This window comes from Anarhichas minor, unplaced genomic scaffold (genome assembly GCF_050575085.1).
Source record: "Anarhichas minor isolate MPS153535 unplaced genomic scaffold, ASM5057508v1 ptg000043l, whole genome shotgun sequence".
NCBI classification, from domain to species: domain Eukaryota; kingdom Metazoa; phylum Chordata; class Actinopteri; order Perciformes; family Anarhichadidae; genus Anarhichas; species Anarhichas minor.
Window position 1 is genome coordinate 8,548,252 of NW_027466489.1, and position 12,763 is coordinate 8,561,014.

Sequence of the window (12,763 nt, forward strand, 5' to 3'; positions counted from 1 at the left end):
GCATGTGCCGATTATTCTGCCTGTCAGCTTAGCTATGATTTGTATATAATGCTTTATTGTCGATTTTGTTTTGACAGTTAATAAAATAGATTAATAAAAAATAAATTAATTGCAATGTTGGGAAACGTGAGTTGAATTTCATTTCACAGAGTTACTACAGAGGGACTGAAGGACAAATGAATAACTGTTGAATGATCCTTGCTGGAATTACATGTAATTATCAAGACGTTTGAGAAGCATTTACATTCAGACTGAACGACGGTGACCTCTTGAGGAAAGGTTGCCCTCTTCAGGGCAGAGAACAGAACTGCAACAACAACAATCTACATCAATTCTGTATATTTGAGTCAGAAGGAAGAAAAGTAACACAGCCGACTGTAAATATTATGATTTTTTTATTTTTCAAATAAAACAAACAGCACAATTATCCGAGTAAAAAAGTAACATTAATATAAATAAATATAAATTACATTCACATGTAAAAGCAATAGAAAAACATGAAGGTTGACAATAATTTGAACAACATAACGAATGCGACGCCTGAGCGCAAAAACAAATGTACAAAAACAGGATTCAAGCTCTGCTGACAGAGACCATCTTGAAGCCTGTGACAGTGGAGTTGATGCCTGAGAGTGACAGGCTGGCCTGCAGCATCTTTGTTCCCACCTTGTTGGGGTTGAAGGTGATGTGCTGCGTCACGCTCTTGCCTGGATGCAGAGGGAGCATCCTGCAGGAAGAGACAGAAGATATAAATGAGTTCACACAGTGTTGATGTTTGCGGGTGGCTGACACTGGCTCCGAGTTTGTTTGTGAGAGCTACGCTATGACTATAACTGTGTGACTGTCTAAACGGAGCACGCCTTATAAGACTATATAGGTCACACACCCGAGCAGCCAAAAATAAACCTTCAGTGCCAGCAAGTAATTATCAACCCGGATGTCAACACAGCAGAGGAACATTCTGTTTTGTCCTCGCCACGCCTGTCCAAAAACAAACATAAGCGGAACAGTACAAATGTAACAGGCCTACATTCCTTCAACAAAGACATACTGTACTCTGTCAGGTCAAAGTGGCACTCCTATATTTGAGCATTCCTTGTTTTGCAGCCATTCATGAAGTGCACAAATCACTGAAGTCATTCAACAATCAACATGTACAAGAAGTCATTTGTTCTTACCTGAAGTGGGCCTTGCCCTGAATCAGCCCGGCTCCAGCCACAGTCAGTACTCCGCTCACCGGGTGAGAAAATGTGTTGGTGAATGTCAGTATGGCAGCCTGCTCTTTGTTAGGCACAATCGAGTCTTCATCTGCAATCTGAAGGACAAAGGAAGTTAGTGAACCCTGATAATCCCCTTAAATGACCCTTCAAATACTCTGAAATTTCACTCCACACCACAGGAATGAAGTTTGAACAGCAGGAAATATAGTTTTTATTAATATGCCACTTCCATTTACTTCTTTTTTTTTTTATCTTTCTTTTCATTGCTGTTTATCTGTATAGCAGGTGTGTGGAATGTTAAATGTACTGTTTCAGGCAGTTTCAAGAGCTCTACATCTAATTTTTTTGTAGAATTTGTGTAATAACAATACATTCTGTAAGTTGCACCATCACATCAGATAAGTAAATATTCTTAGATGCGTTTGTAATAATTTCATACAATACCCCTTTGTTTGGCAACACATATTTGGTGAAGATTTTTACTAAATTAATTAAATTAAAGATATGCATGTTTGAACAATTTGAAATACAATACCTGTATGGTGAGCTGTGGGCCGGCGATATTGAACTCCTCTGAGGCCAGGACTCGCTCATGACTGGCCAAGTCCTCCAGGACTACTGCGAGGTTGATCAAGTCGTCACCCACCACATCCTCGTACTGTGCTGGGAGGATCTGCTGGTGAATAACCTTGACTGGAAAGACAGAGGCAGAAAGAAATTAAAACCACAATCTCTCAGAAGTAAAAGTTTGATTCTGTAGATGAGTGAAAAAAGGGAATTTACCCTCCGTGGGTGCCAGTTGTACGACACCGTGGCTTTCCCAGAAGGTGTCTGATGGACTGTGGTTGTATTCTTTAGCCTGGGCGTTCAGATGCACTTTCATCCTCTTCGCCACCCTCCCCTTGTTGATGATTTTCACCATAAAGTGGACGGGCTTCCCGGCAACAGGAGCATTATCCAGGATCAGGACTACTAGCATGCCCCTGGATGAGCCTGTGAAATGAACATGAAGAAAGCCAGTGCATGAGATGACATGTGTTTGAACAGATGACGAGTCTGATTATCGCATTCAAAATTCAAAATTACCTCTGCTCGAGTCCTCTGACACTGTGGAACTTCTCGATAAAAGCGTTGAAGTCGGGCCTATATTGTGAAGGTCGAAAGAAAAACGTAAGTATTCACGCCTTAGAGCAAACATTAAGCCGCTTGATGAATGGATTTCTGTTTTTGGCTCATACTTTTGATGAATTTGTAGTCTCCTGTGATGTTCTGGTGTCTGGGCAAGCCAACAGCTTTGGTGCAGATGAGGGATCCCACTCTCTCCGTGTCCGTGTAGTCGCTGACCACCCGACCCTCGCTCACTACGACTGAGTGGACGTCGGCGTTCACCTCGGCGTAGACAAAGGGGATGTCAAAAAACAGGTCGATACGCCGATCCTTGATTGCTTTGACTGGGGCTGGGCCACAGCAGAACACTCCTACAATAAAAGAAGAAGGAAAGGAAAGTTATGGCAACGCTTGTTCAAGAGAACAAGTTCAAACATGACCAGAGAAGTGATAGATTTCCCACACACCTCTGCTCCTCTCCTGGGGGGTCGGGTCAAGAATCTGCCAGCCATCCATTCCTGATCCCAGATCCTGGCGGGTCATCCAGCACTCCACCCACACATGGAAGTTCCTGTAAAAAAGAGACAAAACAACACATCACAAAGCATGAATAGGCTTGCTTCTCAAAACGAAATTAATGTCATTAAATTGTGTGAAAAAAGTGCTTTAATAAGCCAGGCTCATTTTCACAAAAAACTGTTGATCATATTTGGCATGTTAACAAATGAAAAAGGTAAATCACCACTGACCATATGCTGTCTTTGCTGAGGTTCAGCTTCTGCCCTGTTTCACTGTAGTACTCCTCAATCACCAGGTTGTCATTGGTGTCGTGAGCAGAGTTGAAGTTTGTGATGACGCGGCAAGGAATGCCAAGAACCCTCATGACTGAAAAAAAAACAAACAGACGCAGGCGTTGAACACTCTGACTCAGATCAGAACATTGCGTCATGGAAAAAATGACATCAATCATGATGTCATATAGCACTTGCTTTTGAAGACTTGTACGAAAAGTACTGAGCAGTAAAGACTAAAGACTGTTTGACTGATATGATTATATTTCAAAAGTTTAGATGTATCATGATATAATCACCTGTGCACATGACGGCTGCAAACACCCAGCACTGTCCATACTTGACTGGACTGTAACCAGACTCAGCCCACTGGGTCAAGATGTCCCCACTCCCCGTCCACAAGGAGGGATTAACTCCATCTTTGTAGTCCCCTTTCCATTTCCCTTTCAGCACCCCGCGGTCATCTTCACTGTTGATCTGAACATAAAAGAGATGATGAATGCAATTTTCCATCTTTGCACGTCAGTTCCAAAAGATTATAGAGCAAACCGGGACATCTCACAACTTCCCAGATGATTCTGATCCTTAGTGGCAGTTTAATAACTACTGGTATCACCTGTTTAACTGCAATAATCACAGTGTGCCATTTTGTTGTCAAACCTTGGCACGAGGTGTGCGTTCATACGCACAACACAGTGTTCCAGTTCAAGCCCCAACATGCTTTTAATAAGCAGAAGGACGCTCATGTTGTGAAGTTTCTGTATTCATGTTGTGTTTATACTCTGAATCTGTTCGCACTCACCATGGCAGACACGACCCGGCTGATGTAGACGGGGTTGTTTCTGTTCATGTAGTCCCTTCTTCTGCTCTTTTGGTGCTGAGGGCTGACTTGGAGCAGATTCAGGCACGCCTCCAGAACACCGGGCTCAAACTACACAGGTAGAGAGGAAGAAATAAGAGAATTAATTCAACATTTAGTGACAATTCAGAGCACATTCTAATAAATGAATAGACAAATACATGCTTTGTGTTTAATCCAACTCAAGGATCAAAAGAATATCCTGCAAGTGGACACAAGCAATACGTTATAATGAAATGTCCCTCGAGGCAAACCTTGTGATTTGTGACATTGGGGCTACATCAATGAAATTGACGTCACTTGAAATGCAATCGACTACAACAGCACCACAATAAATACTACACTTATTGCTTAATGGAAATCAACAGACGAAGGATCTGTTCAAAACATACTATCCATAGTATGATGTCAAATTGAGTATGTAGTGCAATTCAACTGCATAGTATTTGGATGTTCTGTACGTGAGAAATACCTGGATGTTCACTATATTAACAAGAATTTCTGATAAATTAGTTAACTGGACATATTCTGGACATATGCCCCAAAATGTGTCTCTGCAGACTGTGTGAGTGCCGGACTGTCATAAATGATGGCGAGTGAAGTTCAGGTATAGTTAAGAGGAAATAAATGCAGGAACTCACATATATGATGTACTGTAGAACAAATATTTAAAATACTTAAATATAAAATACTTAATTTTCCTTAAAATAATACTGGCAAATGTCAAATTGAGTGGATGAGTTATATGTATATATATATATATATATATATATATATATATATATATATATATATATATATATATATATATATTATTTCATTCTTCTCTATTTTTTATTAATGTTTGAGATATGTGTATGCAACGTCAGGATTGCCACTTAATTTCGTTGTACTTTGTGCAAAAAGTTCTGATTAACAAATAGGTCGTTATTTTTCATACCTGATCGAAGGACCATGGTCTTGACACGATATTCATAGGTGCCCCTATAAACAGCAGCCCAGAGTCGTTCTGGATGTACTCTTCTCTCTGGTCCTCAAAGGGAATATACACAGCATCCTCTGCAAGAAACAAACACAACAATACATTTAGCACATCCTTGTGCATTGACATTTTAAAATGCATTGCTCTATACACCAGCGCCAGACATTTACTCTGATGATTCACACTGCAGCACTGTAGCGATCAGACGACCACAAAAGGAATTAATACGCGCGTAAAGGTGATGACTGTATGCAATACATCATCATGAACTCATTCACCCACATAAACCATATCTATTGCTACATTTCTGCTTTGGTTTGCTGCAAAATCACTTTGAATGAACTTCATAAAAAGCTTCTGATCGCGTCACTGGGTTGACTCACCACGACACCAGGGATTGCAGAGCAGGATAAATTTGCCGAACACGCAGGTCTTCTTTCTGCCCGGAGTGAACAGATACAGCTGAAATCTGTAGCGGCCCACCGCGGCGGTGGCAGGAGAGGAGATGAACATGGAGAGGTTCTGGAGGTCCCGGCCCTCTGGGTCAACATAGGCTTTCCAGTGGGAGGAAGAAGTCTTCTTGGAGAGAGTGACTGGCATTACCACATACAGGCGGCCTGAGGAGAGAAGAGAGACAATTTAGCAAAGGTTAAGTCTGGTTGCATACAATAGCCGTTCATGCCCAAAAATCTAAATCTAGACTACCTAGCATGACTTTGATCTTCAGAGAGTCGGTCTTGGGGTCGAAGGCTCGGCCCCCCAGTTGCACACTGATTCTGAGAGGGGCTCCTCTTCGCAGCACCAGGCTTTTGGAGCTGCTGAAGCCCTCTGTCCTGTGCCTCTCCATGTTTTCAGATCTTTCCAAGTTGACATTTTTTATTTTTAAGGCTGCAAATGAAGAACAAGAAGTCAAGATACTGATAAAGAAAAACGCGTTTACCTGTTAGAAGCCACTAGAAGACAGAACGTGAAGAAGGCTACAGTTAACTGATAAAACGACAAACGAGTGGAGAAATAGATCGCTTGCATTTGTGAAGACATATCTCACCTTCCATTTGTTGGTGTCTCTTTTTCTTCAATGCAATGATATCCCTGCTTTCACCCTCTGCTGCTATATAAACCTTTGCCCCACCTTCTGAAAGGGTGGGGCAAAGCATTTCACTTGTTGATGTGCCAAATTAAACTGGTTTTCCTCAATTATTACCAAGGCCGTCAAGTCATGTGCATCACAGCACACGTCACAAAATGTTACACCACTCCTTGCTTGAGTTGCAGGTGGACAGTTGAATGCGTAAAGTAATTACGTAAGCAATTAAAGTCACCCAGTTCAACAGGCGGACAGAGCGTCACTACAATGGTTTGCTGGGCGTGAACACTTGCAAGATGCTGCAAATTCTTTGTAATAAAGATATGAGACCCGTAGCAGGAGAAGTAATACTATTTCATTGAGCACAAGTGAAAAAGCAAACTAGTTATCTCTTCATACAATTCACAAACTCTTAGTTTCTTATACTAAAAGTATTTTTTCACAGCATGTGATATCATGTTATAGTGGGTTAGTTTGGCATCATGCTACATGTCTCTGCCCTTTGAACCCTGTGTGAGATTCCAACTAAAGCCGTGTCCAGGAATCCCAGAGCAGATAAATCAATAAAGAGAGCCTTTGTTGTCTTCTGCTTTTAACGTTACATTCTCACTTTGTTTACAAATTCAATCATTTTGAATTTCTTGATTTTAGTTGATCTGTGACAGCCCCTCTGTTTGGTTCCTCTGCTGCGTCTGCGCTCGCTGTCTTCGGGGCTGCAGACCTGATTGAGGAGTAATCAGCGGCACCTGTGCCCAGTGTGCCCCATGCATGAAAAGCCTGAGCAGCAGAAGACATTGAAGGCAGAGCTACTCTCACTCTATACCTTTGTTGTGGCGCTTGGTTTCTTTTCACAGCGCAACACCCATGCAGCACATTTTCAAGCACCCACTCCCAAAAATACTGATTGTAAAGATTCTTCCCGTCCATTTGTTTGACTTATTTTTCGGTTAATAAATCACTTCATTTGTTAAGCATACCCGTGTGTGTCTGGCGTTTTTGTCACAGTTTTAGAGCCGGGCTGTGACAAATCACACCGTCAAAAGCTCACAACTAAAACTAGATTTTATAGAACAGCGATTGTTTCGATCCAATTCCCAACTCCCTCAAGTCTACAAGGCAAAAGTCCTTACGTCATTTAATTGGTAATATTTTTTCAGACTCAGTCATGAATAGCTAGGATATTTCTCTCTCTCTCTACACAGACGCCCTTTCATCCACTGCCCGCCGCCTTGACATTGTGACATAAGGACGCAGTGACTTCTGCCCCAGTACAGGGGTATGGGAGTACATGTGGAGGTGGTTGGTGTTTCCGGTGGTGTTTAGACTCGCCTCAAAGACAAAATAGCTTTATTGCGCAAATCATGTTCCATGGTAGAGTAGTCATCCACTTAAAATGATAGGTATGTACAGCATAGTGGGTTGGGCGGCGTTTTTGGAGAATGAATATAGACTTGAAGTCACGACGAGGATTGTTGCTCTGTCTATTTATGTAGCTGGTATCTCCATATCACAGAGTGAAATGTAATACTAACATAACATAACATAACGTAACATATTTTAAACATAAACATGAAAGAAATACTAGTAATACCCTACAAGGAAAGTTGGCACAATGGACAATTTTAGGATTTTGAGCCGCTAGCTGCGTGGCTCTGTGAAAGACGGTCAGTCAGAACATCACTTTGGTCCAGACTGAAATATTACACTGTTGAATGGATTGCTATGAAATGTTATAAAACTATGTCAAGGTTCCTTGAGGACGAATTTTATTGATAAAACTGGTAGATCAAATTAAGCAATCTGATTGGTTCAGGCAGAGCTCATTTCATTTGCTTAAGATCCGGTTGGGTTAATATATTTAAGAACATTCCATCATATATTATAAACTGATCATGTGTTTAACAAGCAAAGCTTTAATCTGCCTGTAACTACTTTCATTTCAAATGCAATTAGTGGAGTCGAGTTAACAAAAACAATTATTTTTCCTGTGGAGTAGTAGCAGCAAGTAGAATGAAAATACTCAAGTAAAATTATTTAAAAACTGTATCAAACATAGAAGTCGATACTGCACTATACGGCAACATGGTCGACTAAATCAACAAGGCAATGACTGAGTTGGAGCTCAATGCCTTTTGGATGAAGATTGAATTATGAAACTGATTATTAAGCTTTGAAGAAAAAATAACAGGAATCGGGTTTGACTGAAACAGAATTTCATTCCGTCCTCGTTAAATATATAATTATGGCACACCTTCGGCTTTTATACATCATAAAAATTAGTACATTGACAATAACTTCAACATGCACATCTAGTATTTAACAGTTGCCATTTTTAAATACAAATTATTTGATTGTATTTTGTATTCTGTGGCAGCTGTATTAAGTGGCTTAGCCCTGGTAATTAAAAATCCATCAATTCTACAGTCACCCAAAATAGCAGCAGAAAAAAAAAACATTACGTATATAAAGATATTGATATTTAAAAAGGGAAAATTTGCCTATTTTCATATATCCAGGTAAGGGACACAATCTGAAAACACCTGCAGTTGTTGCTGATGTTCTCTGTCTCTGCTGCTAAATCTGTTCATCCTTCATCCAGCGCAGTCACTTGACGTGACAATGACGTAGTTGGTGGTCGGAAGAACTACGGAATATTTCAGCATTTCTCTGGGTAGCGAGAGGGCGTGCACTAGATGCCGCTCAAAAACGTAACTTCTCTGTTCTCTTCGCTGTTATTGTAAACTAGTTACCGTTACTGTTTCCAACAGCGAAAATGGCATCACAAAATATAAGTGCACAGGATGTTACGGACGAGGATTTGTAAAGTGTATATTTCACAGTGTTTTGTTTTGGCTTGACTTATTGGCCGATTTATTCGAGCCAGAGATTAAGGCCGAAGAAATGCAGCGTGGAGCACGTGGCCGGCGGGAAGCCTCCAGAACCTGAGCAGCCGAGAGCAAAGGAGTGAAGCTGGAATGCGCTGCCATTGACAATGTGGGACATAATAGCTGTTGTTGCGGTCTTGGTTTACGCTTGTTGGGACTAAACTGTGTTTTTATTTTATTACCTGAATAAGTATAGACATAACCGGGCTACACTATGTTTGGCTGAGTGTCAGAAGCTCAGAAACAATGCATTCTGGTACATGTAGGAACTGACTGAACAGCAACAGGAAAAATGAGCTTCACCAGTCAATATAGCACTGAGGAAGTCCTTCAATGGACTACATTTACCATCAATACTGATTGGACCGCCAGGTAAAAGGTGACAAATGTTTCCTTTAAAGCAGATTTTGTCTAATACTAATAATGGTGTGCACATATACTGGTCTCTATCTACTCAACTGGAAACTTGGTGTGAGTTGACACGCAAAACGATATACACTATTATCTAACATTCATTTTAAAAGGCAACATTTAATAATTCTGGGAACATTAATAATTATAAAAAATAATAATAATGCAACTCATGTATTGTCTGATACACGAGTTGGTCCGTAGTGAGAAAAACAACGTGATTTTCAAGCAGCAGTCCTTGGCTTATTATAAACAAGGAAGTCCGTTATGTCATGCCACACGTTGCTGTCGCGGTAGAGGTAGTTCATGGAGGACTGCAGTGAGGGCTGGAGGGTGTGAGGGTAATATTCAAACAGCCACAAGACAATGCCCCACACCAGCGTGGCAAAGAGGGGGAAAGGGTCGTGTTTAGGCTGGGGGACGAGTCCTTTCTCTACAGCCAGCCGAGAGAGAGCGAACAGGATCCGAGACAGCAAGTACATGTTGATCTAGAGAAGAGCAGAGAGTTTTAACCCACTGAACGCTTGAGCTTATGACGATGTGTGCTCGTTGATGTACGAATAGGGCTTTTTGGTCTGCGGGCACATGGTACCTGGCTATTGATGTTATTGTTATCTCCGAACACTAACCACCCTCCAACGCAGGCGGCCAGAAAGGAGTGAGACTGCAAACTCTTCCCCTGGCATCTCTCCTGCAAGGCTTGCAGTCCTTTGTATGTGAACACAAAGCATGCCAGGTTGCGGGAGTGGGTGTACGTGGCCTTCAGAATGGCTTTGAGCTTGTCCTTCAAACTATTGGCGAGAAGAAAAGACTTGTTTAGACTTTAGAGACATGCATTGTGATAGCAAGGGACGGTTTCTTAAAAAAAACAATTACAGCTCAATTCCTTACCTGCCATTTCTGAAGAGAAATGTCATTACCAGAGCATGTGGTGCTCTGATTTTGGCCCCATATCTGAGTGAAAAAAAACAAAAAAAACATTATAATGTCAGTGCTGTCTGGAAACACAACTGGCTACAAAACAAGCATCCTCGGTGCTGCTAGTACAGTCAATACAACCTGCTGCTGATACTATTTGTTGTCAATTGTGTTACCACGGTGGCTGCAGGCTGCTAAAGACAGCCACCACTGTAGTGCTACAGCTGTGCAGACCTGTTAGCTACTAGCTAGCTATGTGGTGAAGAGGTAAACTATACTAACTTAGCTTAGCTTAGCTAGCTAGCTCGTTTATTTAATCGTTTTACTTACACGGCGCCGTTTCTGAATCCTTTCAACACTGCCAATGCCGCTTTGTACTTCTCTTGCTGCAGCAGGTTATTGACAGTATACAGAAGAGTTCTAATCAGATCAGGACCTGCCATGACTTTCACTACAGCAAACCGGACACTATTTCATGTTGCACACATTCCAGTACGGTGTGTCACAGCGGACATGTGCCGTGGTGCAGCATTATAGCTTAGGTTCCTCTGTAAACTAGTGTGGTGTGTTTATGTGAATTAACACATGATGTTAAAAGCGTTCCTTCATTCCTCGTCATTCGCTTGTAAAGCACGTTGAAGTCCATTTGTAAAGTTTAACTGATTGATTAATTCATTCTCTATGTGAACGTATTGAATAATGTATCTAGAGGGGACTGAATAACTGCTTTGCAGTGGTTGGAGTATTTAGATCGCTTAAACGTAAATACTAGCTAATACTAAACTGTAAATAATCCAGTTCAAGTATAAATCCTGCATTCAATACTGTCCTAATGTAAAAGTGTATTATCAGCATGAATTCATTTAAGTGTGAAAAGTAAAAGTAGTCATTGTGCAGTAAAATGTTACCTATTAGTGTTTTACTATTAGGAAAGAAGAAGTAGGAGAAACAAGAAGCGGGGACATTTCCTCAACACATAAAGGAACACTTAATCATTCAATTTACCAGAAGCATTCACATTCAAAAACACACATTTTGGAGGTATGGTTTTCACTGGACAGGGAGGGTATGAAAGAAACTGTAATCTGAAAAGTAACTAAAGCTGTCAGATAAATGTAATAGTGTAAAGAGTACAATATTTGCCTCTGACATGTAATGGAGCAGAAGTATAAATCCACATACAATGGAAATACTCACCGTGCTGCCGTCTGACAAGAGTTACAGAAGTATCAGCTCCCATACCACCTCCAGAGCAGCTTCTTACCTCAGACGTGGTGAGTAACTTTGGTAATTGCATTAGTCATTTAGCTTTTGTAAGAGTGAGTTTTAGGAATATCTCAAATAAGAATTGACCAAAGTTAATTTAAGAGCAGACACACTTAACACATATTCTGAAACATTCTCCGAGTCACCACCCATGCTCACAGCAAGAAACATAATTAAGAAATACATTTAAAACATTACATTCTGTGCTTTGCATCCATAAGCCGCCGTCATTCCTCCTTTTTCATAGGAGAAAGCATCGGTTAGTATTCACATCCTTTACTCAAGTCAAAGTAGTGATACCAAAGTACCAAAGTCATGCATTCAAAATATATTATTTGCAAAATATACTTAAAATTTCAAAAGTAACAGAACTTGTGCAGAATGCCTGTTTCAGAGTGGTATGTTATTGTACTCTTAGATGTCAATCACTGTTGCATTAATGTGTAAGCAGCATTGAGGCTTTTTTTAAGGGGACAATATGCAAAATAGTTGTTGCCCTATATTTATTTAGAAGACAAATACAAACAAAGCCAATGAACTGTGTGTAGAATATTGTGAACAAATGTGAAAAATGCTGCTTTGATAATAATTAACACTTCACACGTGTCCTGCAGGAGCCCAATGTTTAAATCATTTTATTACTGTTTTTCATCTCTCAATCAATCCAGTCCATTGGTACATGAAACCCATCCTACAAATAAATAATATCCAACCAATGGCTTCCACTTATCAAAAAAGTTAGAGCTTCAAAAAACAGTGATTACACTATCAACATGATTTACAATGCAATCAGCACAACTAAAACACTATTTTTGCATATTTCTATACATTTAACTGCTCCATGATCTGGAACACAGCAGTGATTAATAAACAGTGAAGTGGTTAATTCAGCCGGTTTGGAGTGTCAAGGTGCTAAATTATTAGTTGTAATCTGTTAAAATATTCAACAGTAAACATTTTAATTACAAACCTTTTTTTTGTTTTGTTTTTTTAAATCAGTTTCTTTTTTTACAATAATCTCTTCACAAGTCTGCAGACCAGGAGGTACGCACTAGGTTTTGAATGTATGCGTGTGCATTACTGTCAGTAAGGGGATACATGTAAGATAATGTGAAACATCTGACACAATATAGTGTAAAGTGAGCAGTAACCGGTATTGACTGAGCGCCAATACACCCGTCAGGTCAAAGAGGGAGAGCTTACGTTCTTTCTTCTGCAGCATCGACACCATGGAATG

At 40.4% G+C, this 12,763-nt stretch overlaps 2 protein-coding genes across 2 annotated transcripts; both read right to left on the minus strand.

The window, feature by feature from the left end:
- Positions 1–376: 376 nt before the first annotated feature.
- Positions 377–8,098, minus strand: tgm5l (transglutaminase 5, like). Its single transcript, XM_076110445.1, has 14 exons — positions 6,008–8,098; positions 5,665–5,847; positions 5,343–5,576; positions 4,918–5,036; positions 3,921–4,049; positions 3,418–3,595; positions 3,077–3,212; positions 2,795–2,898; positions 2,459–2,698; positions 2,307–2,363; positions 2,004–2,213; positions 1,756–1,913; positions 1,179–1,315; positions 377–727 (listed from the first exon to the last, which is right to left on the minus strand). The coding sequence occupies exons 1-14, from the start codon at positions 6,114–6,116 to the stop codon at positions 574–576; spliced, it is 2,148 nt and encodes a 715-aa protein (XP_075966560.1). The 5' UTR covers positions 6,117–8,098; the 3' UTR covers positions 377–573.
- A 144-nt stretch (positions 8,099–8,242) lies between these two features.
- pxmp4 (peroxisomal membrane protein 4) lies at positions 8,243–10,755 on the minus strand. Its single transcript, XM_076110446.1, has 4 exons — positions 10,591–10,755; positions 10,234–10,296; positions 9,935–10,133; positions 8,243–9,830 (listed from the first exon to the last, which is right to left on the minus strand). The coding sequence occupies exons 1-4, from the start codon at positions 10,701–10,703 to the stop codon at positions 9,567–9,569; spliced, it is 639 nt and encodes a 212-aa protein (XP_075966561.1). The 5' UTR covers positions 10,704–10,755; the 3' UTR covers positions 8,243–9,566.
- Between the last annotated feature and the right edge of the window lie 2,008 nt (positions 10,756–12,763).